At 38.2% G+C, this 24576-nt stretch overlaps 1 protein-coding gene and 1 non-coding gene across 3 annotated transcripts; both read right to left on the bottom strand.

Annotated features, from left to right (window-relative positions):
- Window positions 1-23789, bottom strand: LOC131778603 (chondroitin sulfate ABC exolyase). Of its 2 annotated transcripts, XM_059095027.2 has the most exons (17): window positions 23661-23789; window positions 21754-21824; window positions 20991-21145; window positions 19861-20010; window positions 18241-18474; window positions 17321-17549; window positions 14805-14995; window positions 13801-13963; window positions 12652-12880; window positions 11392-11639; window positions 9973-10642; window positions 8757-8988; window positions 7102-7252; window positions 5842-6038; window positions 5174-5347; window positions 3625-3786; window positions 1-1751 (listed from the first exon to the last, which is right to left on the bottom strand). In XM_059095027.2, the coding sequence occupies exons 1-17, from the start codon at window positions 23735-23737 to the stop codon at window positions 1563-1565; spliced, it is 3522 nt and encodes a 1173-aa protein (XP_058951010.2). In that variant the 5' UTR covers window positions 23738-23789; the 3' UTR covers window positions 1-1562. The 2 variants fall into 2 exon arrangements, with proteins under 2 accessions (XP_058951010.2, XP_066015263.1); XM_066159166.1 differs by lacking the exons at window positions 21754-21824; window positions 23661-23789 and adding an exon at window positions 21221-21353.
- Window positions 13324-13396, bottom strand: Trnai-gau (transfer RNA isoleucine (anticodon GAU)). Its single transcript has one exon. It is a non-coding gene; the product is annotated as a tRNA-Ile (tRNA).
- Window positions 23790-24576: the final 787 nt, after the last annotated feature.

The following is a 24576-nucleotide window of genomic DNA, read 5'->3' on the forward strand; positions in this document are numbered from 1 at the left end:
CTCAATACAACTGCTTTATTAGAATGCCCTGAAGTTAATTACACTCAGTGATATACATGAGCATAGTCACATGACTGTGGTCAAAGGTCTGCTAACCAATAGAATAAAGATTATATAATAGCCAAGGTATTTATCCAAATAGGAACAAACACTACAGCACCCGTGTTTGAATGAAGAGTCAAGCACCCCAGTTTCCAAACAGTCAGTATATTTATGGTGCCGGAAAATGTCAATTATTAACCATGGAAAGGAGCCCATTCCTACCATGGACCGGAACCAACGCTCAAGTAGTTTTTCGATCGGGTTTAAATCCGGGGAAAGGCGTAAAAAGCAAGAAAAAAGTATATTCAGAATTAAGCTGATTGCAAAATGCCCTTCTTTCCCCCCCCCCCTAGTTATTAACCATGCGATAGTGGATAGTGCCATTAAGACTGATTTTGATAAATGGGAAATATGCCATTTTGCTAATACCGTGTGCACAATGGCTGATGGGTTTGACCGAATAGTTTCTAGTCCTTTGTAGGGTGTTTAAACACCAGATGCTAATAAGATTCAATAAGATGACATCTAGAGGAATTCACAGTAAAGAGGAGGTCAGGAAAATAGCGAACACTTGTACTTCAATTTAAAGTAATTTTGAAAGACATGGTTTGATGCTACTCTGGTTTACAGATTTAATGAATGTAACCGACGAAGTTACAATTCATAGACTCAACGTTTCGACACTCCTGTCTAGTGCCTTCATCAGGGGTGATCTAAATGCGGCAACAAGAGGTCCTTTTAGACGATCACTAATTAGCTGCCTTTTTTTACTGACGAGTTGTAAATAGGCGTCAGGAAGTAGGCCGCCATCCTCACGATTTAAAAGAGCGTGGGCGGAGTTAATATGCCAAGCTTCCAAACAAAGGCGCTGGTGGTAACGCCGATTAGTGGTGATAATTTTTGGACTTATCCCACCCAATTTTAAGGTTAGTTAGGCAAGTGTGCTCCGATAAAGCTGAATTTTCCTTTTTGCAAAAGGAAACAACTTTTTGATGCTCTTTCAAACGTGTATCAAACACATTTGGTCTGTCCGATGTATTCATCGTCACAGTCGTTGCAAGGAATAGAATAAATGGCGTCGGTTCGTTGTTCTTGACAGGATCCTTAGGTTTGGCAAAAATATAGCCCAAAGTCTGAAAAAGTTTTTCAGCAACTTTAAAGTTGTGGCTATTCAAAATTCTCTTGATGGGTTCCGTAACACCCCGAATGTAAGGAATAACAGCAAAACCAGTCGCTGGTTCCCTTTTATCAGGACTGTTACTAGTTGTAACTGGGTTTGGCAGTTACGGAGAAAGTCTTTATATAGCCAGTCACCTTAAAGACATTAGAAACATTTCCTCTCCTCAGCCTTCGAATCGAGTGAAGATTTTTGGTTTCCATTCTACTATTCAGCTTTACATTTATGTGACAAGCACTCTACAACTCTTTAGCAAATTTAACTTCGCTCAGCATCGTTTTATTCATTCAAAGAGTTTTATTATCAGTCCAGAGGAAGAAAAATGTATATGCCGTCAAGGCAACTATCGAGTAAGTTTGACTTCTTTAGTGAACCCCTTGGACAGCTGCTTAAACACGATGGCACGCCCTGTAGTTGCGCCGCTTGACTTTGGTATCACCATCACATGATTTGTTTTATCGGTGTCTGGGACAACCTCTCCGTTTACTCTCACATCTCCAGTTGCTACATTCACCGCATCGCTGACTCCCACCTGAGATAAATTATTCATATTGGAGGTTAAAATCTAGAGCCGTTCGTTTGAAGAGCTTTTCCAATGAGTGTTGTCGAACCAAAACCAAAGCAATTACAACGGACAATCGAAAGAAAGAAAAATATCCAGGAGTGCCAATCAGAACTCAAAGAAAAAAAAGAAGCAAACCGCTAAAAGGGCGGGAACACGCGGCGACCGAATCGTTTTGCATCTAATTGGTTAAGAGAGTGGTGCGAATTTTCTGGACCAATCACAAATCAAAGAAAAGCAAGCCCAACTCAATTCCGGGTTACTTTCAACACTCAACTGAAAATTGCTCTGAGATGAGTGTAATTATGAATTTCATTGCTACGATTTTATTGTTTTGTGAAGGTCCCGAAAACTCACTCCTCCTTCTAAATCACTCAGATCAAAAGGAAAATCAATCACAACTTGGTCGCACTTAGGTTCGTTTGTTTCAGTTTCTTTTATCTTTTCACAGGTTTCGAGTGACAAGCACATTCTTTCTAATCGATCGTTATAATTACCTTAATGATGTTTTTAGGGAAATAAACTGAAAAACGCTTTCTTCATAGAAATCAAGATTACCTTATTCGTTTAAATGCATAAATTCTTAATTTTTTCGGCGTAAAATGTTGGGTTAAGATATTCATTACGCTATTCATAAGATACATGAAAAAATTACTCAGTTCTGATTGGTTAAGATAGATGCAGTTTTTAGGTAATTCAATGCAGAAGAGGGGTAATTCAGTGCAAAGACGTAACAAACCAGACTGAACAACTCCTTGAACTGTTTAGCCGGGCTTTGAACTTTTTACGCCTTAAAGATGTGAAAATATCATTGTATATTATTTTTTTTGATCGTCTGCAGTTGTTTTGACCGAACGCACAATGTCACTTGCTGGGTTTGAATAAAATATTTTTGCACTTGATGAGTGCGCTTTGCTTCTCAATTATGATGATAAGCTATCTCGTATTTTTTCATCTCTATTATTATTACGTAATCACATGATTTTTCTCGAGCAACTTGGAAAAAAAAAGCACTTATAATTTTTTCAAAGACCACTAATTACACGAGCCCGTAGGGCTCGTGCTATTTTGTTAGTCTTTGAAAAAAATTTACTCGTCCCTATTTAGTCCAAATTGCACTCGAAATCATGTGATTACCTACACAAATCATTTAACAGTTCGGTTCAATGTTCTTTATAGTGAAAAAGCTTCATCCGAAAAATATCAGTCTATAATTAAATAGTTTCATATATTATCTCACATTTTCAAAAATTAAAAAAAATAAATAGATAAATAATCCTCTTCAATCAAACTTCATAATAACTTATTTATCCTTATCATGCATCATAAACTATCACATGAACCGCTTTATATCCCGACCATAATTCTAGTGTTTTTGTGTATAGTTTACGGAATGCTGCCTTTTGCGTGCAGTTGGTTGACATTAAGGATGAAAGTCAGTGCCAGACAAAGTTCTACATTTCCATTTGATTAACTCTGTTTTGTTATCTCACAATTTGATTGCCCTAATATTGGATCTTGTTCAGTACCAATAATTTATTTATCCACAGGACGTTTAAAAAAAGCAAAGAATCGGCGATAAAATTATAAAATTCGCAAAAAAAGGCTTTTTTCATCTTTAATTTTCTCTGAAATGATCGTTGTTTAAAAAAAAAGTCTTGAAGTTAATTTAACTTTTTTGATTTTGATTTCCATCCCCACTAGCGGTGAAAAAGGTACAATCTTGTGCAAAAAAATTGTGTCTTTGTAAATAATCAAACTACTGACAGCCAATAAGACTGCAAGGACCAACAGTATTCTCAAAAAAGGAGTAAAAAAGAAGGAATATCAGTTTTCAGATTACCTTTATGTCAACTGGCGTGCTGACAGAATAAAACCTTTCTTGCCCATTGATGTCATTGCTATGATTCAGAGTCCTGGAGATGTTGAAATTTAGATTTGGATAAGAGACTGCGATGTACAAATTTTGGGTATCCACTTCTTCCACCATCACAATGCAAGGATCCTGTGCGATAAAATATCAGAAGAACCTCAGATCAAGCGATATATATTTATACAAAAACCAACTCACGTCCAGAAATGATAAAAAAGAAATTCCTTTACATTAACTTAAAACAAATATATTTAACAACTATGTACCAAAATGGAGGTGGCTAGTGGTGGATAATTACAGAAGAGCGAAGCGGCGAGGTAAATATCTACTGCTAACCACCGAGACTGAAGCAAAATCGCACAAAAATATGATTTAACTAATTTACTCCAAAAACGATTATAATGTTTTCTGCCGCAAATCTGGTGCGAGTTCCTCGGGGGTGAATAGCAAAGGGTATTTCGACGACCTTAAGTAGCCAATCAGAGTGCGCCTTCAATGCCATCCACTGTTTTAGTGTACATCAAATATATATAACTCAAGTTTCACTAACGTTGCAATGTGTATGAAATAAATCTACCTTTTGTTTTTTTCATCAAAAAGGTTATGAGCGATGCATATATATTTTACATCAAAGGAACCAAGAAACAAAGCTTTTGGAAATTTCGACAGCGGTTCTTAAGCTTTCTGTCCCTATCTAATTCAATTTTCTTCCTTATTTTGTGACGGTGAATTATACGGGAAGGGTGAAACAGGGTTGAAACCGAACATTATGCGCCTTTTGCTCAAAAAAATGCTTCTAGACATAATTTTTTCCACGCCATAAAGCTTCAAAAGGGATTTGGAAATCCTATAGTAAAAGAACCTTAATGAACAGCCGGAAATAAATGATAAATAATAATAACAATAATAACTAATAAATAAAAATGATTAAAAAACAGATAAAAGTAATAAATAAGTAATACAAAGAATGATAAATAATACTTCTATAAAAATTTTCAACTGCGACTTACAATGCCTTGGAAAATTTAAATTCAAAACTTCATGCATAATTTTTTCAAAGGTCTAGAGCTTCAACAGGGATTTGAAAATCCTATAGTAAAAATACCTTACTGAACAGCAGGAAACAAATAAATAATAATAATATTAATAATAATATGAATCAATAAAAAAAATTACACAAAAAATAATATTAAGAAATAAGTCATAAATAATGAAATTAATAGTTATAGAATAATCAACTGCGACTTGCAATGCCTTTGAAAATTCAAAACTTGTAAAACAGTTAGACAATGCATAACAATTAATGCATATTAAACTTTAAAATCAGGACTAACTAACAAGCTTTACGAAAAAAACACTAATGAAATGATTTCTGAAGAGGAACGTTTTCAGTCTTTCTTTTCTTTTAGCAAAAGGAGACGCTCAATATATTCGCGAATTTCGTCCTCTCTGTTAGTCTCGTTAAACCAACTCCGTTTTTACTCCTATCTAAGCTAGACCACACCATGACAAGTTTTACCTTTTCGACGCTCCTTACTGGACCCAAGGTACGGACAGATTTGTTAAAAAAAACGTATCCATACTGAGTCTCACCCTGCCTCGGGCTATTATTGATCTTTACCACGTGAGCCTTATTATCTTTCTGAAGTACTTCATACAAGTAGCTGCCATTCGCTTGATTATCAGCCAAAGTCTTTCAAATTATGAATAGCAAAATGTTAGTGCGAGATCAAAAAGAAGAAAACTTGTAATATTGCCGAAGGCTACATGAGCTCTATTAAAATAAAAAGGCTAGGAATGTGACTTTCCATGCGAGACTGAATCATTTGGTACAAAAAAAATTGTAGATAAGAATGCTTAACGTGTCTGCTTATCTATCCCACAATTTCCTATTCCACCAGATTTTCGGTAAAAATCCGTTGGCTTAGAAGCGAAGAAGGAATGCTGCTTGAAAAGCGACCACTGAGATACAATTGTTTCGTTCCAAGTTCACTTGTCAACAAATACTTGCTGACAAAAGCAACCTAACTTCCAAGATCCTGTACGATGTATAGCTGATGACCTTGTGTATACTTATCACCTGTTTGCGCAATATCTATTGAAGTTACGCACGCAACACTTCTGAGAGCTAATTGTTTAAATGCCCATGCCTGAAGGAATTGTTAAATGAACTCTAAAATTTCCTACCCGGATTTCTCCTGAGGGTCTGTTAACAAATATGGTGTATTCATAACCCTTGTCCATTGGGTTCACTCCATGGTCGAGCCATGCGGTCGCGTACCGAGCCGTTGTACGCCTTGAACCTCTTCGGTTTCTGGACTTTTGCCGGCCAATCTTCACATTAAGTCCCTGGTTATGCGCTTCGGGAATGTAGTAGGTGTTTCCTTAAATTTTTAAAAATGAGGGAATAATGAAACTTGTATTATTTTTAGTTAAATAATAGTGTCATAAACGTAGGCATAATAAGCAAAAGGAGAGGTCACGTTAGACCTCACAGCAAGATTTATATATATAATATCAATCCTAATTTCATATTCATTACAGAAAAGCAAAATAACAGTTATGACGTCACCGTCACTGACAGTAGACACTGAACGATCACAACCCAAAAGAGCTACTTGAGTTTTGCAGCCAATAGTATCACAGCAAAACTGACCAATCATTGGTCTAGAAGACTCGCACCACGCTTCCCACCAATCAGATGCAAAACTGAACAATCGTAGCTAGTTCGCTCGCGTTTCCCCGCGCTTTGTATGTTTTGTTTTTTTTCTCTAAGTTCTGATTGGCTCTTAGTGATTTTTTTCCATTTTTTATTAGTGGTTGTTGTGGTAACTTTGGCTTGGTACTAAAATACACAACCAAAACGCAGTCTGTTGAACAAGCCTGTTGGATTAGAGATGACCAACGTTAGCCTTGTTAATTTTTTTTCCGGCTTCTACATGGACCACACCTGAATGTATCAGGTCATGAAAACGAAAAAAAGAAGTCGGCCAGAATCGGGTCACTGTGTAATCTTGCCTAATAAAATTTTTTATGTATTTAGTAAACGTTTGAGGTTGTCCTTCAGTAGCATGTTGATTAAATGGACGATTCGATTGAGGCATTCAGAGCGTTTTATATCGGAAAGTGTAAGCCCAAACTAAATTCCCGGGAAGAATGTAGTGAACTCAGAGACCTTTTATCTGTAACTAGGCCGCTTACGTCTTTCGTTCTTCTGCTCATCAGCGATTTTCGATGGAACTGTTTGTTACCATCAACACATTTGAACAACTCATTTTACCTACTACATATTCTAATTATTCGTTCACTTACATCGTTTTAATATCATTCATAGTGGAATATTTTCTTTACGTTCCCCGACGATGCCGTAGATCGGGGAAAGTTTAGAAAAAATGAAGAAATAAAGTAGCTCAATGCCTAATCGAATCGTGCATATTATGTATTTACCATTGACATCCATAAGTGTAGCTGCATGGTTTCCTCTGCCAAAGAAGGACGGCGCCTTTTTCAAGTTGGTGCTGAGTGAGTGACTTGTTTCGTTTATCAGAATTGACGATGGATTGTTTGCGTTGAGAAGCTTCGTCTGGAACAACGTGGTCTGCAACCAATTTCAAACGTAAATTTCTCAGTTTTCTCATCAGAAAGATTGAGAAAATATTATCGCGTAAAGAAAGGATATAGCATGATTGATGCGACTGAAAGGTTCACCATTTCAAAACACAGACCCAATTTTCTACCTATCCTGGGTCCGTTTATAGAAGGTCCCGGTAACTGAACGCGCCCAAAGCCATATTTTAATATCAAAACTTAAAGAATACAGAAGCAGGTTCTGACATCCTAACGAGTCTATTTTGTTCCTTTATCTGATAGTTTTATTGTATTATTTTCAAAAGTTTTGAAGCCCCCATCTTGAATGACAACAGAACAGCTTTAAGGGCCCGTTAGGTAACTGGGACCTTCGAGAAACAGGCCTCTAGTTTCTGAGGCATGAAGTGGCTAGGAGTAGTTTTGGCATCCAGTCCACCAGAAATAGCTGTTTACAGGGCCGTGCACTAACTAGTAAAGGCGATTTAACGAAATCAAGGAAAGACAAGTGTAATTTAAGAGGCCACAGTATACTTACGTTACCAAAGGTTAATGGCACAAAACATGGTTTAAATTGCGGCTAAGAAATGGAATTCGCCTCCGAACATACAGTAACCAGCAACTTCTTAAGCATATAAAAACGAGAAGTATTCAGTTTTCTATGTATACACATGTATATTTTTCTTTTCAAAAAAAGTATTTTCAGTTGAAAATACCACATTACCTTGTTACACTCTCCCACCGACGCAGCACCACAGTTTCTTTAGAAACTTAACTCCTTCATTCACTTTAAATAAAGTTGTCTATCTATCTATCTATCTATCCATCCATCCATCCATCCATCCATCCATCTATCTATCTATCTATCTATCTATCTATCTATCTATCTATCTATCTATCTATCTATCTATCTATCTATCTATCTATCTACCTACCTACCTACCTACCTATCTCTCTATCTATCTATTCCAGTGCATTTTAGGTAATCCCTAAAATCCATTAACAGTTTAGAGGTACGCATTTATACCCTTGTGTAAAGAGAGGCAATAACAAATTTAAGTATCTGGCCAAAAGACTCAACAAAATGACCTTCCCAGGACTCAAACCCAGACCTCTTGAACAGAGGTCCACCGCGCAAACCCTTTGGTCACCATTTCCTCCACGTTGATAGCATTAGATAAATTGCAAGTTACCACAACTAATATTTCTCACTATATCTGTCCCCGTCTTTCAATGATATTAAGTTTTTGGTTACAGAAATAATTCTAACAAATTTTATGGAGAGCGGCCTCTAACAGGCTTGATTGACTTAATACGTCATAAACTTGATGAAAACATTTTGAGAAATAACTGGATTGTTTTGAAACTATTGCCAAGGGAACCAAAAAAGGCTGTTAAAATCAATAAATCAAAACTGACTTGGTATAAAAAGGACGACACCATTTGCAGCCACGTTTACACGAAAACAAATCTTACAATCAACTTGTTTCAATTGAAAGGGAAACAATTAAATGTACCTGAGTTATACTGGGCGAGCTCATGGTTGTTGTGATTCCAGATCCAAGACAAATCACGGCAAAATCTGTGAAAAACACGCTCTTCTTAAATTCAAAGGTGATGTCAAGTTGAAAGGAACCAGCTGGAAAATGATAACTGGGCTGTGAGAAATCCATTCCAAAGACCCCCGTAGCATAATCACCGCCACCAATCAAAGTCAATCCTCCCGCAAGTTCCCTGGGTTGAAAATATCTGTGGAGCCACTTCAAATGTCAGATGATATAATTGGTTCATTTGTGCTACGTGGTACAAAATGTTCTTCTTTGTTTGTTTATGTACCATATGCGCCCACAATACTACTATAATGATAAAAATACATGTATTTTTCGGGGGAAGTCGGAATTTAAAACTGAAGCAAAAACACTTAACATGTTTCCTGTCCGGCCCACTGGATACTTTGAGAGGGTGGGGGTGCATTTCCATTGGACAGAAAAAAGCACACACAGTTTTTATATCGACCTAAGCCTTATGATAATATTAAAGAATTGGTTCACGCTTTAACTATGCGTATATCGAGTTACGGATGCACTTGGGAAGTTTGGAGAGGACTCAAGAAGCAAGAAACTTCTATAATTCGAAACACGCACTCTAAGTATGGACCAGTTTTTGATATTAAGCATAAGGTTTCTGGAAACCTAAGTTCGGTGAGTGAGGACCTTGCTATTTGACACTCGGGACATGTTTGTATCTTTTTCTATTAAAACGCACTTCTTTCCTTTTGGCAAGGTGGGGGCGGGGGGGGGGGGGGGAGGGGGGATGAATCTACAACTCCGTGTCATTTTTAGCTCCTTAGTTATTCCAGGGTGCTGTTACCCTCTTAAAATCATACCAATAATTAACTATTATTTTCTATTCAATACATTGTTAAAACTTGATACAGAGTACATGACATTTATTGTTGTTGTTGTTATTGCTGTTGTTGTTGCTGTTAAAAAGAGCCTTAAACGAAACTTCTTCTCATCGAATAATTTCCAAAGAGTTACGAATTTGGAAAAGCGGTAACAGGGAGATTTTTCAGTTCACGTGATCGAAGAGGGCAATCCCCAACAGGGAATACGAGCCTATCTTGCCCGCTAGGGTAACCAATCAGAACACGCGATTCCATTTGATCTGCCCGCTCGAGAAGCCAGCCGAACGATAAAAACTGATTTGAGCGAACGGAATATCATTACTTACCTACGATCCAGGCTAACCAACTGTTCAAGATCCATTTTTATTGTTGTAGTGCCCGGATGTCGTGTCCAGTCCCAACCATTATCGATATCCAGAGTTTTAAGTGACGCCTCGCTGTTTGCAACGAGAAGTGCTCCATGACTCTGATAAAGACCATAAACATTTTGATTGCTCGAAGCCTCGTAGTCCCAGACATACTTGTTGAAGCCTTTCATTGTTACCGCCCAATTTTCTCTTCGTGCAATCACTAGTGAAGCATAATTTTTCGTCCAGAATCCCTGGGGCGAACTTTCGGCCGTTATACTCATCGAGGCAGCTTTAGAGCTTATTTCCTCCATGATGTTGATCGAACCAATAGAGTTTAGGTAATAGATACTTTTGGATATCGTACCATCTTCCAAGTAATTGCTAACATCCTTATTGCCTGCATCATTAAGTCGTAAAAACATTTTGATCTTATCACTGTCGAGAGCAGCAATTTCACCCAGACTTCCATCATCGTTTAAACTGGGAGCAGTTGCACCGGCGTAAGCATAGGCAGGAAAACTCTCGGCCAAAATTGCACGGTAAAATCCTGGAAATCGACCCGCTACACTGTTCGGAGTTGAGTATTTAACAGCAACAATCCTCATTGTCTCTAGACCTTTCTTAATATGCTTGCTTGTGTCCTCACCTTTGAACCAAAACCACGAAAACACAACTCAAACTCTAATTGCAAAATACAGTTACTCCCTTTCTAAAATCAACGTATACCCCAAATATTAAGTATAAAACAGAGCTAGTTTATGAATGCGTCAGACAATTTTTACACAGCCGAAAGATCAGAGTGCTCAGGAATCTTACGAGAGGATGCCTCTCTATCCCTGTTGCCTCACATTTCCCTTGCGAAACAAAATGGTCACAGAGGCGTCTCCTCTTGCAGGCTAGAACATAAGACAAAAGGAGCCTCTAAAAAGAATCATTGATTTAATGGACAAAGAGAAACCGAGACAAAAGAAAGCTTTATAGTAGTTTAAACCATGATCTTTGTGTAGTCTTTTGCTACCTTGGAAACCACACTTCAGAGAAGTCATCCGCTGGCACACTTCCTTCCTAGCCTTTTCCCCTCTATAATGTTGTTCAAAGCCATAGCGCTAAGTATCTGGCTAACATATAAACGACAATGCTACTGACAGGAGTCCTTTTCAGGACTATCCACAACCGGACAATCAGACTTCTCGAGCATATCTCAAACCAACGGTTTCTTAATCCATTTGGATCAATGTTAGTATCAGAGAAACTGCACACCAACTCCTCCCCTAACCCAATAACGGTCAACTAATAACAAATTAGGGGTAATGTTGGGTTTGCAGAGGGGTTGGTACGCAGTGGCTCCTTTTTTTGTCCCCACTTTACTTTCCCTTGTAACTAGCTCATTCTTACTCAATTTAAATGGTGTTCCACTGAGTAGAAACTCGATTAATGCACCACAATGGATAGCATGCGGAATGTAAGCAGAGGCATAATAGCTGTTGTGATGGAATCCAAGGTAATCAGGCTTTAAAACTCCTGCGAAACCTTCATTAGGGGACAGTGCGTTGGCGTACCATGAGACAAGTTCTTCCATGTCACGAATTTTATCAAGCTTTTTAGCATCTGTTGAAGTTGGCATCATTAGGACAGTAAACAACCTGCAAAAGAAAGAGCCAGCGCACATAAGGCTGAGGATTGAACGTCTTTATTTTTGTTACAGTTGACTTCATGATAAATGAGTTTGCTCATGCAAGGTATTTCATAAATTTCTACACGCATATCGAGTGGCAGAGCAATGGCCTAAAGGGAAATGATTTGACAATAATAGTAAAAACAATAAACATAAGAAGGGAAAAAGAAGGCAAAAAAAAAAAAGGGAATAGTTGAGGATGGAGAGATTAAAACGGATTGTTTAAATACAAGTTTCGTAACAGTAGAAGATGGAAGAATGTCTCAGGATGAAGTTAATTCAAAATAATTGCAGATTACGAACTTAAAAAACGTAGACTGAATATTTTATGACGTTGAGGCGTAGCCCCCGAGAAACATAGCTTTAAGTATCTCTATCGATCTAATTCGTTTTCTGAAACGTGATGCTGACTGGATATCATAAAACCGACACCAAAGTCATCACAATGGCCAATCAGGACACAAGGGGCAGCAAGGACTCGAACTAAAATCGAAGCTAGCTTCTTGAAGCGCGGAAAGGCGCAATTGACCAGCTCCCTATTGGCCCTAGCGTTCGTCTTGTATCTGTTTGGTTGAGTGGTAGCACGTATTTTCTCGACCAATCACAGAGTATCGTGAAGCAGAAAAAAAAGAAAGATATCCTGGATTACCTTCGACGATGAACTAAGACACAACACAATGACCCCGTCAGAATTCAAATTAGAAAGGGCCTCACTATTTGAAACTACTAGGCCACTGTTGGCTCTGACGAAGGGCTAACGCTCGAAACGTCAGCTCTTAGAAACTCTTTACGGTGGTCTATTTACGTTGCCAACTCAGTTGATGAAACCAAATTATCTTGAAATACCCCATCGACGCAGCACCACAGTTTTCTTTGGAAACTTACCCAAGTTTCACACAGCTATGTTTTAGTAAACAAAAGTAACGCATATCTAGAAAAAACATATGTCATATAAGGAACTGACATGAAAAACATCTTGCCTGAATAATGAAATGGTTCTCATACGATCAGCAGTTGTACCAGCATATTCAAACGGGTCTTCATAAACTTCTCCAAACTCGTTGTACCACTTCATTGTAGCCACATAATCATCGATTTTACCAGCGGCGGTGATTTCCTTTCTCAGGAGGAAGACTGCATTCATAAAACCTGCACCGACATTGTTCATCTCATGATCCAAAGAACCAATACCACTACCATCGCTCCAACCTGACAAATGCAAGAGCTGAGTTATATCCCATTCTCACCAAAGCTTAACTTAAACAAAATACTGAGCCACAGAGACTCCATGGTGAGCGAGCTCTATTACGAAGTTCATGTGACACGCGTCGGAGCACGGAATTTGAAGGTCTGAGGTTCGATTCCTCATGGGGACTCAGAGTTCTTTCTTTGTCCCACGCTCGTGACAAGACGAAAAACGTCTTTCTCTATTTCTTTAACGAGCTCTAAACTTATCAGTTCTTAATTTCATGAGCTCCAGGAATGAAATTGTATGAATTATCGCATCAATGTCAGTATCTGAGCAACTGGTCACCCACCCCTCCCCTGGCCTACATTTACCCTAATTTACTATGAGTTAATTTGAATGAAAGTGATCCTCGCAGTGCACTACTGTGAGCAGTAGTGAAAATAAGGCCTGAAAAAAAAAATTCAGGCCTGTACGGGATTTGAACCCATGACCTCTGCGATATCGGTGCAACGCTCTACCAACTCAGCTAACAAGCCAACTGGTAGCTAGTCATTATGTTGGTTCCAAATAAACCCGTGAAGTGATGAGGAAACGGCTAAGAATATATGCAAGTCATATATTTGAACTGCGGATAAAGACATGAAAGAAAGTGATCCTCAGGCCTTATTTTCACCACTGCTCAAGTAGTGCACATTTCTGCGAGGATCACTTTCATCCACGTTTTTATCCGCAGTTCAAATATATGACTTTCATATAATCTTAGCCGTTTATGAGTTAATTGTTGTGTTGGGGGGGGGGGGGCGGGGGTTTGGTATGCAGTTGCTCAGATTACTGGCTTTGATCCCAATAGTCTTTTGTACTAAGGGGGGGGTAAGCTCTGGCACCTTGTGAGCCCCAATGACTCGAGTTCCATACTTTACCCTATTGTTCATAGGCTCACCTTGATCTTCAATATATTCCAAAAGGAGAAGTAATCGTTCCTTTCGCTTCGTATTTAGAGTGCCTATAGCCACCTTCACTTCCTCCAACGTGTAAGATGTTGGATTGGTACCCAAGGCGGTGGTGAATATGTCTTGAATGTTCTGATTACCTCCTGCTATTTTCTATGGTTGAAAAAAAAAATCAGTAAAACCATCCTGCATTCTCTGAAAAGTAGTTAAATATTCCCTCCGTAATCTTGGCAGCAGGTAAAATTCAGGAAAAAGCATGGGGCCTATTTTGCATAAAGTTTATTAAAGGCAACTTCACATTTTTAGAACGAAGTTAAACAGGAAAAAAGAAAATTTTACAACTTAATATGGAGGTGTTTAAAAGTAGAAAGTTCATTTTCGCGAGCAGATGACTCAGAAGAAAAGGTCTACAAGAACGTCACGGTCGCTGATCTTGCCTTTCACAGAACAATTTTGGCCACGGGGAGTAGGGGAGGGGGTAATTCGAACAAACCATTCTTCAAAAGTTCAAATGCCAGGGGGGTTGCCTAGGGGGGCTTGTTGAAGCCTCAAATTGATCGACGCACGCAAAACCAATTTTCAGTTGAAATTTTTCCTAGCATTGAAAAATTCTTCCAACTTCTCATGGGTTTGGACAAGGATGGGAGAACACAGAGAAAGAACTCTACTTTGCTTTTTTAACTTGTATCTAGAGAAAGTGTGAATCTTAAACTCTGACAACCATGTTTACAAACCCTCATCTGAACACACCTATCAAGGTTAAGGGTGAACCTTAACCCATTTTACCCCCAAGAGCAACTAACATCGAACTTCTCCTCAAAGTATCTCTAAGGAATAAAATATCAAAACCACGAGAGTAGAGAAAATGATCAGCAACTAAAATAAGCTCTTGATTAATGTATTGTCAGTACCATGGAAAATGGACAGAGAACATTATAGAGAATATGCATACTGATACTGGACTATAAAGGGTTCAAGAGCCAATCAACCATACCTTTATGGCATCATTTTTCTGGTCCACGGCTCCATTCAAGTTGGACAGTTGATCGGCCGCCAATGCATTGACATCAACATCACGTGATCTCACATGATAATCCAGTGCCAATGGAAGAAGCACTTCCTCCACCACCTCCCCAAATTTTTTACCACCAGTAACTTTAGACTTGTCAGCATAAAGAGGCATTCCTGGAGAGTAACAATGCAAATACAATTTTGGAGGTTTTATTTTTGGAAAGAGCAACCAAAAACATACAAGCTGTTCTCAATCATTTTGCTAACACGTCAAATTATCAACAACTAACTCACTGACACCATTAGGCAACTCACCAACACCATTAGGTAACTCGTCGTTGTCATTATTAAGCTTGCTAACACCTTTAGTCAACTCCCCAACCCGGCCCAAGTTCGCGCCCTGGCGAACTCACCAACAACTTAGTTCATCAGTGAACTAAGTCAGTGAGTTGACCAAAGATGACCCTCAACAAGTTGACCAAAGGTGTAGTACAAGTTGACTACTGGTTCGGTAAATTGGTTGTCCACAATTTGACATTTCCGCAAAGTGATTGGTTTGAAGACCATATTGATCTAATCCAGGCGGTGTGCGCACTCTGCTTGCGTTGCATCATGGTCGTAAAATGAAAAGCGAGTCCTTGGCACCCTGTCGCGGTCGAGTGAACATCTCTGGTGGCAGCAAGATAGCGTGAATAAACGTGTAATGTAATGGGGATTCACTGTCTGTTGCCGTTCCTTCGAAAGTGTTTGCCGTCCTGCGCGACTCCTGTTATTCGTCCGTGACAAATTTGTTGTTAGGTGGCAACTGAAGAGATTCAGAAAGAATCGAAACTGCAGCCTTGCCCAAGAATCTATTCATTTGGGAGTAGTTACACTCACAGCTGATGGCCGTGTGAATAATATTAAATTCGCGAGTTATTTAACGGGGAATCGACCCTTGACATGCAAACGCATGTCAAGGGTCGATTACCATCTAATACACGAACTATTTTTCATGTCATATACTAAAGGCGTAAATGCGGGATTCGCGAAAGGAGAAGCCTTACGCCTCCCAAGACCAATTCGTCATGCTCAACGTTTAATAATAATTTTTAATAATTTAATAAAAAACTTACAGAGTTTCAAATATGCTTAAAGAGAATACCTAGAATTAGGCTTTCAGAAACATATCTATGGAGTTATTTTTTGCAGAGAGACAGTATACTTGAAAACAATAAAAACAGCGCGTGCATATTAAAGTATTACTTTTTGTAACAATCTCAGAATCAGAATCGGTCTCAAACACTGAACTTAAAATGCGAGAAACACATGTATCGTTGGAGAGCGTTTGAGAGCGTTTGGTCAGAGCTGTAGAAGAAGGATCATAGCGGCCATCCAAATCTTTGAAAGGCTCCAAACTAAGACGTAAATTAAATATGACCTTCTCGAAAACCGGTCTCAAATTACATACTAAAAAAAACAGTGCGTTTGTCCTTGAGAACCATAGAATGCACGACAAAAAATACTTCTACACATTCAGAATAAATCAAAGTACATTTATCTATAGTGAAAGGAAAAAGGAACGGCCTAACTTCTATGGAATGTTCAGTCAAAGTTTGCCGATTTCTGCTGCTTTCACCGCCATATTGAAAATGAAGCTACCACGATGCAACGCAATAGGAGTGCGCACACCGCCTGGATCTAATCCGTGAGTAACTTGCTTTGTCTCATACATTCTTGTAGCAAAGCATTGGTGCATGGTTAACAATATTTCCTCCGTAAAGAAAGAAGAGTCACTTGGTGAATTTTCTTGACGATACTAAAATGCTATGCAAAGATATAAGTGCAACTGTTAAGTTGAAAAGGAAATCATGGCCATAGAGCACCATTTCCATCAGTTAAATATTTTAGTAAGTAAAGGGGATATAAGGAGAACACCTGGGTATTCAAACAGTGGATAACATTATCCAACAAATAAATCGCTATCCAAGGGATATGCATTTACAAACTATATTGCATTATCCACAGGATAGAGATTTATCCAGTGGATACCATTATCCACTTCAAACGACTGGGACCCAAAAGCTTTAAAAATTATGACTGAAGGTGCATCGACTAAGGCTTGAAAATTTTAAAAAATCATGACTGAAGGGATGTCATTTCCAATTTTTTAAACAGTTAGTTAGCTTTTAACCCCTTAACTCCCAACATCTCACAAATTATTCTCATTAGTGAGTACTCTACAGTTCTTAGGATGTGAATTAAGAGAATTTGGTGTTGGATCAGGTAATAATCCCTCTAAACGATATTTGTCCCTAGTCTCATCACTTTACTGCTTGATATTGAATTGAAATTATGAGAAGAAATTCTGCATTGGTCACTCATGAGAGTTAAAGGGTTAAAACTTCACTAAAGTGGTTAAGTTATTCTTTCCATCCTAACCTACCACCAGACAAAAATTCATAATTTTCAGAATTTGGCTAAAAAAAGTCATAGGTTAGTTATTACCATGGTGTTTACCTGTAATAACACCCTCTAAGTTCTTCACAATATTTAGTTGTCCATACTGAGTATGAGCACTATCCACTTGCATCTGTAAAGACATCCATCTCTTCTGAGCATTGGTTGGAAACTGGACTGAGCTCTGAGCCTGATTAACAAACCAATTCTCTAGTCGCTTTTCAATCAGGGTCAAACTGTCCAATTTTTCTTGATTGGGTATGGTAACAGAAATGTTTGGTGGTGGTACCTAAAGGAGATATGCATGGAGTATTTTACATGGCTGTACATGGATGTGAATTTTTTCCTTGAGTGAGAGATTTCTGATCATCAATAGAAGATAAATTTGTATCCAAAAGCAGACAATAGTGTAATATTCTGTTCAGCATCATAACTATTTAAATCGACGACAGCTTTAAAACATTGTATTTTTGAGAGCGCCTAATGCAGAGATCACCAAAACTTGCCCCAACCATCATTAACTGATTCAATTGAAAAGTCTTCCATTCACGGTTCCTGCATGAATGAACCCTTTTAGTTTGCATAAATGAACTTTGTGTAACAATATCGATATCAAGTACATCACATCTTTCAAGACAAAACTGACAGAGCATTTAAACAGATCAATGCCTTTTTTCTATTACTAGAGGAGCGGGGGAATGGCACAGTAGTGAGAGAGTTTGCCTCTCACCACTGTGGCCTAGGATTCCAGGACCTGGTGTCAAATGTGTGTTATGTTTTTTGTTGGTCCTCATCCCAGCTCCATGGGTTTTTCTCCTAGTCCTCTGCTTTTCCTCCATCCACAAAAACCAACATTCTAAATTCCAGTTCAACCTGGAAACAGTGGACAAGGAGAGCCACCTCATAGAATGTGCACTGCTAAATTCCATTTCCTTTTTATTTTATTAGATATATTTTAAGACAAACATGTTCAAAAATACCTGACTCTTGTGATAGGTTTGGTGCCAGAAATTGTCGTTAGAATAAAGGTTTGGATCCAATGTTGGTACCACTTTGTCACGACTTTGCTTCTCGACTTTACTTGCAAAGCGCACGAGATCAAAATACAAAGGATGTATGGTAGCTTGAGTTGTTGGAGCAGTTATTTTCATATCAGTAATATTGTTTTCAGTCACGATAGCTTCCTGATAGGATACCCACACAGCACGCCACCCCTTCAAATGAAAAGAATGAAGTGATTATTGTACAGCTGGTTTCAATATCAACATGAGGGGACCCAGGGAGGTTAATGCCTCCTGGACATAGCAGGGGTTTCAAGCCTGTTACCAGTAGTCTACCACCACCTCCTTAAGCCTTACAGCTCCCACAAGTGATTAACATGTAACTTCTCCCTAAAATATTCATACATTATCCAGCAAACAGGTAGTGAGAATACTCAAACTCATCAGGTACAAGTTATTACCTTGATCGCACACCAAATTCTTGCAACAAATTTACAAGGAAATGTCTAGCAGCTAGAGGGGAGAATTAACAATCAGATCTTGGGAGTTAAAGGCCTATGTGCAGGCTCTCATGTTTTGCCTTATAGCCCTTTTCCAGGCACAGCTGTCTATTATATTATCAACAGCAGGTTATGTAAAAAGTTACTGAACTTCTGTAATGCCTGTAGTGTATGTAAGGTACATTTCTTGTGTCATATATAACATAGGTAAGCAAGCAATTGAGGTTGGAAGTTGATTATTAAAGTAGCATGGCAGACGTTTAGATTAGATTTGTGTGTTGCGTCCTTTCTTCGCGAACATCCATTTCCATGCCCATGATTTTACCCAAATTACTTTCAGTTGCTGCTTTGCTCCATTTCTCTCTTCTCCATTTCTCTCTTTGACTGTCCCCCCCCCCACCCCACCCGTTTGGATAAGTATTCATTCTATGTACAAGTATTTTGGTGTCCAGATGTTTGGACGTGGGCTGTGGTTTGGTTGCCTTAGTAACCTCCTTGATTTTATGGAGATTGCTGTCCTTCTCTGTCCTTATCTTTGAAATAACCATCCCCCAAAGCTATCAGTAAGGTGTATCACCATAGCATTTTATCATAATATTTATTAACACTGTCAACAAGTAATCCATACACACCCCCTACCAAACAAGTCTGTAGGCTCAGATTTATAGCCCGCTTACGGCCGAAAAAACAAGGTTCTGTAACTTACAGTGCAATCCAGGAAAATGAGGTCAATATAAGTTATTTACTACATCTTTGAGTTCAAATAGAGGGGAAAAATTTCAAGTCAAACAAACTCTTGAATTTAGCAGGTCACAGAGAAATATGACAGGCTAAATTAACTAATCACAGCCCACATAAGAGCTAAGGTCCATACATGATCATACTTCAAATGTGAATAAAAATCAATGTTTTACATTACCGCCATAAAACATTTCCAATGCTGTAGTTGTAAATGCCGCATTAATAGAAGAAACATCTGCTACACTTCAAAGCATGCTCATACGCATCATCAAGGTATACAAAGGCAATCTGATGCAAAATTGCAAAATTGAATTTGATCACAGGAATTTAACAGCTGTTTTGCAATGTTACCTCTCACCTTAAAATTCAGCATAATATTGAACTGTGATACAGTAACAGTGGTGGACGTATTATTTTGGAAAGAGACAGTCAAGTTCTCTCCTGCGCGTGGATAAGTGTTGTAAAGCCACAACTGAATCCCTCCCTTTTTAAGCTCTTTTCCTGAAATCTGAAATGTATGTTGCAGTTAATCTATGATCTCAGTTATTTTTAATGAACACATCACAGACACTTGTACACAAACCTGGCATACATTTGTAGCTTTAAAATAGGTTCACAAAATAGGTTCTGTTTACTTACTATGCACCAATATTTTCAGTTCATCTTTCACTGGGTAACAAATTGCATTTTTATCACTAGTTTATTTTGGGGGTGGGATGGGGGGTTGCCAAGATTGACAAAACGAGTTTGTAAAACATGTTAAATTATTCTATCACATAAACTGCGGTGTTATACAGGCCCTGAGAAAAGCCGTAAAAGTTACGTATTCAGTGGCTTTGGAGTTAGTATTTCTCTCGGCTGACAATGAAAATCGATAACTAGAAGATTTGTCGCTGGCCGATTTTGGCCGTTTACCTGGAAGACTTCTTCTGTCGGTAAGGAAAAAGTCAGTAAATAAGAATTTTGCAAATTGAAAATTATGACCATTGTTGGTTTTGTAATCATGATTCAACGCATTCTTCCATTTTAAGAGTCAGCGCCAACGCACTTTACGATCGTTATTCGAGGATTGTCGATTCATTTATTTTCATTCATTAATGAAGTTGTCTTTTCTTCTCAGTAAAGGGCTATTGTGTTTATGTGAGTGTTCAACTCGACATCTAAGGGTTAAGGGCTATTGTGTTTATATGAGTGTTCAACTCGACATCTAAGGGTTAAGGGCTATTGTGTTTATATGAGTGTTCAACTCGACATCTAACTCGTGAGCTATCGAGTTACACACTCGACGAGAAATTCCATATCTACGCGCGCCCATGTATTAATCTCTATTTCCTTAGCTAGTTGAAGATTTAAGGCTAAATTTTAAGTATGTGTTCAAAATAGGTAAATAAATAATCAAATTCTCCTTGTCATTACCTTGAGAAATGTAAGGAGGATAGTATGGAGAAAATACATATTGATGTTAGGGTGCAAAGGGTTTAAACCTACCGCTGGGGAGAAGGTATGTGTCATTGTATCTCCACTGGCCCAAGTCCACTTCATTGAATGTGATCCATCTTTATACCGTAAAGACGATTGCGCAAGTGTCGATGTTGCTGGAACACTGAAGGCATTAACATCAGAGACGGCCTCAAATGTATACTCTTGATTGGAAGAGATGAGTTAAAATTAGTAGACACACTAATTATTCTTTCGAAGAGCAGTCCCGAGATTTTTACCTCTCATCGTTTAAGAAGATCAATTGAAATTCTTTAATCTGGGATTTTTTCTTCTCTAAAATACCATGAAAATGTCTTAATGATAAATCTTGTCAGTATCATTTTCGTTAAATATAACTGGTTTCGGACTTTCGAGGCTGGTTTCGTTGTTATTATTTTGTCTGGCTTTGTAACCAAGTCTCCTAGACATCGCGTGACAATAACATAAGTCATGGCTCTTTGAAAATTGCGCGGGAAAAGTCAAAAATAGGTAAGCAAAGAAATATCGCACCATTCGTACAAATCGGTTTTTTCAAGTGAAATGTAAAATTTAGTCATTATTTAACTCTCTAAATTGCTTATCAATAAAAATTTACGGAATTATGTAAACAAGTACTATGGTCTTTTGGTACTATTGAGGGATCTCCAAGACTTACTCGATAAGTTGCAAACAATGAATACTTAAATAATAATTCATGAGAAGCGAAGCGGCTCAGATCTAATTTAAAATACACTTATGGATGAACTGAGTCGATAGATTTTTAAACTGTTACCTGCAGCTCCCTCGACGGGTTTTAAGAATGAAAGGACAAAGATCACAGAGAGGGCAAGACGTAGCTTTCTCCTGTATGAAAATAGTAAATATAAACATCGAATAAAAAAAATATATATATATATATACATGTACCGTAAAATTTTTCAAAGTAAACTGGACCATCTAACGTGGCAATGATAATGATGCGTCTAAGTTTCACGAGAAAAACTGAACAAACCATCAGGTTAAAAAATTGACACAAGGAAACAAAATACTTATGCCCACTACATATCTCAGCCCCCCATTACGATGACCAAATCTTACCAGTCTTGTAAATATAAAACCACACGTAAACAAGAATGAGGTAAATGCATGACGAGCTTTGCGTCGGGAAAAATTTTTATGCAAATTAGCACAGTGAACGTGCAGCTAGCTAATTTGCATAAGTAATTCAAGCCAAGGTTTGACGCCTCTTGGTGGCATAAGGTGTTCGGTGAACATTCCAGGACATCCGATAATCGCTATAGAAAGGTTAATAAAGCTCTAAATGAAATGGAAAAAACCGCAACTTCCGATGATTACATTTCTAATCATTTTCAAGATACAACTCTACTTTGTTCGCTCACGTTCCAGAAAGAAGAGTCCATAGAAATGCATTATACAAACTTAACGGGTCTAGTTAGGAGAAACCTAAGGGGCGGTACGCTAAGCTTATTTTCTCTGTAGAGAAAATAGATGTCTTAAAGAAAACAACAGTAAATCGTTAACACAAGGTTCACAAATAGTCCTGACCAAATGTTACAGAAAAATATAACAGGAACACTTTAAAACAAGTAAAAAGAAGACACTCAAAAATAGCCAAAAAAAGCGGCACCGGTAAAGCCGATTTCACTTCCACGATCGAAGACCTAAGCCTATTTAAGGTTAACTCCAACAAACCCTTCTTTACACAGAACTTTCAAAGTCCAGAGGCTATGTTGATTAGATAATCCAGAGAATACTTATCGCTTTCAACTGATGGTCTCCCCGTTTGGTCTACAAGCTTCGGCGCAATTCTTATAACGACCTTTTATATGCGAAGGTTTTGGAACGGCATTTTTAGCTTTTCCGAAGACATTACTCTTGCCAAAACGACGGGAATATATATAACGGCGTAATATGTGACTAACACAGTCTATATACTGTAAGATTTTACACCACATATATACATCACCGACCGGAGGAAATTGCGCCGTAAGATTTTACGCCAGTAACTAACGGCGTAATTTCTTCCAGTCGGTTGTGTTTATATGTAACATTTACGCCAGTAACTAACGGCGTACTTTCTCCCAGTAGGTTGTGTTTACATGTACGATTTTACGCCAGTAACTAACGGCGTAATTTCTTCCAGTCGGCTTTGTTTATGTGTAAGATTTTACGCCAGTAACTAACGGCGTAATTCTTCCAGTCGGTATATTATATATTGTAAGATTTTACGCCAATAACTAACGGCGTAATTTCTTTCAGTCGGTATATTATATACTGTAAGATTTTACGTCGTTAGTTAACGGCTTAAAATCTTACATATATATACACCGACGCAGATAGTGGCGTAAAATCTTACAGTCTATAGACTGTGTTAGTCACATATTACGCCGTTATCTAACTGCCGTTGATTTACCGCATCAACAACACGATGATATTTCGAGACCTCGCGAATCCATCTGCTGGAATTCTCCTTGGCTAATCAGTCCGGCACAGAGACCAATTGAAGATTTAACATACATGTTGTTTGGTTACTTGGCGTTGAACGAACAGCCTATGTTGGCGCGCTTGAGACCTGCTGGCACGACAGAACGTTTGTAGTCATCGCGGAATCGAAGAAACAATTCGTTCTTTGCAAAAGCATTCGGCCTGATTTTACATTAACTTTTCGTTAGCACATACCAGTTTTTTTCGGGGTCGATATTGGATCTCGTAACTACAGAAAGCTCAGCCGATCGATCGAAGACTTCGGCCTTCATGATGAGATCGCGCCAAGTGATTCCAATGCAAGATTTATTGTATTTTCGTAAATGAAATTCGAGCATAGATGAAGTATTAATTATTAGGTGAAACTTTAACTTATAATCAACAGGTTTAAGTAACCGCATAGATACCTACGGACCGCAAGTGTTCACGTAATTCTCTACACTTATGACAGAAATATAGCACCTCCGTGGAATGCATGCTGCGAATTTTTTCGGGGCCAAAGCTCCTCATGTTTTTTCTGGGTCACATTTTCAGTTCTAAGACATGAAGCTTGAGTTTTCTCCGAACTTGATATAATAACCATGAATATCACTAGCATAGCACTTCGCCTACTGTACTATTTGGTATACAGTTGTAATTTGAACACTTTCCTTACATGAAATAATGATGCCAAACCTATCTTTTATTCCTCGGAAAGTCCCTCTGTAATGTTTGACCTCGGTGAAAACTTAATTTACATAAAACACTCATGCTATACACCCGTATTCATAGTAAAATTATTTCACGGCCATAATTCCACTCCCTAGCTGGTCGGATGAATAACGACACAATTTTTCTTTAAATTTCAGGCAATATTTTTTGGAGGTACCTCCAAATGAAGCCTTTTCCCGCTTGACTTTGTTTTGATCCCACGGGGGTTTTATATGAACATTTTTTCATAAGCATCTGCTGATGGTATAGTAGGTGGCTGTGCCCCAAGGCGAGACCCGAACGCTTCAAAAAAAAAAATCCCTGATCCCTTCCTCCACGTACAATTTTCAGCCAATCAGATTCTCCCCTTTTGTTACCGAAGGAATCCATGAACGTTTAATAAGCTCATGTTATAGGAACA

This window comes from Pocillopora verrucosa, chromosome 12 (assembly GCF_036669915.1).
Source record: "Pocillopora verrucosa isolate sample1 chromosome 12, ASM3666991v2, whole genome shotgun sequence".
NCBI lineage: Eukaryota > Metazoa > Cnidaria > Anthozoa > Scleractinia > Pocilloporidae > Pocillopora > Pocillopora verrucosa.